The 2,500-nt window shown below is 43.2% G+C and overlaps 1 protein-coding gene across 3 annotated transcripts in view; it reads right to left on the bottom strand.

Annotated features, from left to right (window-relative positions):
• Nucleotides 1-2,500, bottom strand: part of ccdc124 (coiled-coil domain containing 124) — a 6,786-nt gene that overhangs the window by 318 nt on the left and 3,968 nt on the right. For 2 of the 3 annotated variants that reach the window (XM_058390769.1, XM_058390770.1), the window contains 3 exons: nt 1,061-1,244; nt 389-491; nt 1-259 (listed from right to left, as the gene is read on the bottom strand). The exon at nt 1-259 is cut by the window's left edge and continues 318 nt beyond it. In XM_058390769.1, the coding sequence (XP_058246752.1) occupies nt 58-259; nt 389-491; nt 1,061-1,244 (489 nt within the window). In that variant the 3' untranslated portion in view covers nt 1-57. The remainder of the gene's footprint in view (nt 260-388; nt 492-1,060; nt 1,245-2,500) is intronic. The other variant, XM_058390771.1, reaches the window with a different exon arrangement.

The following is a 2,500-nucleotide window of genomic DNA, read 5'->3' as shown; positions in this document are numbered from 1 at the left end:
TGGTACAGACCCTGTGTTACACGTGTCAGTCTCTGAGATCTCGCCGAGTGGGCGTGGTTACTTGCTGTTGTAGGTGACGAAGCGCTGGTTTAACGGGTTCTCCGGAGACTTGGCCCACTCCTTCTTCAGCTGCTGTTTGAGCTGAGACAGGCGCATGTTGGGGTTCTCCATCTTCAGACGGGACATGTTGGCCTCCTCAAACACGGTGTAGGCCGCCTTCATCCTCCGCTCGGGGTGACGGTCCAGATCCTCTTTAGTGCTTCAGACACACACACACCACATTAATTTAATATTTTAAAGTCAAAAAATTTTCATTCATTAAAATAAAAAAAAATGGTTTCGTATGTGGTAATCATCATAATAATAATAATAATAATAATAACAAAACCTGAGCATGGCGATGGCGTCCTCGATGGTCCGGGCCGAGTCTTCTTCAGGAATGATGTGGTTAATGTTCTCCTCCAGCGGCGTCTCCAAATGACTCTTCTCTACTAGTAGAAAAAACAGGATTTACAATCAGGAACCTGTAGACCATACTGTGTGTGTGTGTGTGTGTGTGTATGTGTGTATACTATTATATTTGCTATAGTTTGTATAGAAAGTAAAAAGCAGCGTTTAAATCAGGCCAAACAAACAAAAACAAATGACAGTAGGATAGTAGGACGCTGAATCACTCGTTAATGCCTTTGATATTTATTCTGGGAGCAGGGTTGCCAGGTTGTGTATAAAACCCCCGTTTGTTTTTGGGGTCTAGTTAACATGACACTCCTCAATAAAGAACATCTCTATAAAACCTCACACCACTTTTTTTTTCCATCCCGCAGGTTCTGGACACACACACACACACACCACACACACACACCTCAAACCTGGAGCTGACAATAAAAAAAAAACATTCTAACTCATTAAACAATATATATATATATATATGTGTGTGTGTGTGTGTGTGTGTGTGTGTGTGTTTGTGTGATCCCATGGCATTTAATGGAGAGAGAGAGACAGAGACACAGAGAAAGACAGAGAAAGAGAGACAGAAAGAGAGAGAGAGAGAGGGACATACCTTTCTTCTCAGTCTCTTTAAGTGCTTGTTCTCGGTCGAGGTTCTGCTCGATCTGCGCTCGCGTCACTTTGGCCAGTTTTTCCCGGCTCTGTTTGCCCTTCAGCTTTGAATCCTCTTCATCCAGGAGACGCTGGTTCTCTCTCTTCCTCTCCAGAGCATCCAGTCGCTTCTTCTCCCTCTCATCCTACACACACACACACAAACACACACACAGGTCCCAATGCCTCGTTTAATGTGATTGTCTCATTCTGTTCTTTTCTCCTGATGTACAGAGACAGCAGAAAACAACAGATCTGTGTTGAAACACTGAAAATGACTTCCAAGTTGTTTTTGAAGGACTGAGGCGTCCAGTGTGGATCTCAGGATAAAATCAGACGCAGTGAGGGATTAAAGACTCGGACATGCTTTACTCCCTCTTCATTACACAACCTTTTATCACTGATGATGATGATGATGATGATGATTTTGTTAGCGATGCAGAGACGACAGCAGCCTCAAGAAAGTGTTCATGATAACACACACACACACACACACACACACACACACCTGGACAGAATGAGCTACAGAGATCTACAAAGAAAAGAAATGACAAACACAATAGAATATGATGCCTGTCAGACAGGAAATGATGTCAGAAGAATAAAAAAAGACTCAGCCATCATGACCTAGAATGACCCCTAACAGGACGACTGGACAAGTCATCACTTCATGGAACTAAGAGGATCTTCTGTGATACAAGAGTAAACTGACTGCTGCCCAATTCATGCATTTTTTTTTTTTTAAATCAGGTCACTCAGCCCTAGCTCCTAATCTGACCGAATGACCTGAAGGACCTCAGTAGCATCAGCGCTTTAATAAAACAAACAAAGACGACACACACACCAGAGTTCTCGAGTGTGTGATGCCACAGTAACACAGTTAAAGGGAGGCGTGTTCCGTCCCCCAGAGACGTCTGTGTCCCAAATTAATGTCCCGGAGCCCTGCATTTCTCAGAGTGTCCGTGTTGAAGTGGACTTTCCCTGCGTGATCGAGACCACTACCCGTGTTTCTGTGGTCAGACAGCAACGTGCAGTCAGTGAAGGGTTCAGACGGTCAGGAGAGGATCAGAGAATGAATATTTTCATACCAGTTCATTTTACAGGACTGACACGAAACTAGGAAGAATCTCTCACATCTGCTAACATCCTTAACATTACAGCTAACCATATACAACCTCTAATGACCCCTAATGACCCCAATGACTCCTTATGACCCCTAATGACCAATAATGACTTCCAATGACCACTAATAACCCCTAAAGACCTCAACTTAAACCTGAGGAACAGTACCCACTTTTTACCTACTGATCTAAGAAGTACATTAATATCCTCTATAGACACCCAATCAACACCCAGAATCCTGAAAATGACCTTTAATATCCTTTGAAGAGCTGTTATAACT

The sequence above is a fragment of the Hemibagrus wyckioides genome, linkage group LG05, assembly GCF_019097595.1.
Source record: "Hemibagrus wyckioides isolate EC202008001 linkage group LG05, SWU_Hwy_1.0, whole genome shotgun sequence".
NCBI lineage: Eukaryota > Metazoa > Chordata > Actinopteri > Siluriformes > Bagridae > Hemibagrus > Hemibagrus wyckioides.
The sequence above is the reverse complement of the archived record's forward strand: the minus strand, read 5'-3'. Positions and strand labels throughout refer to the sequence as shown.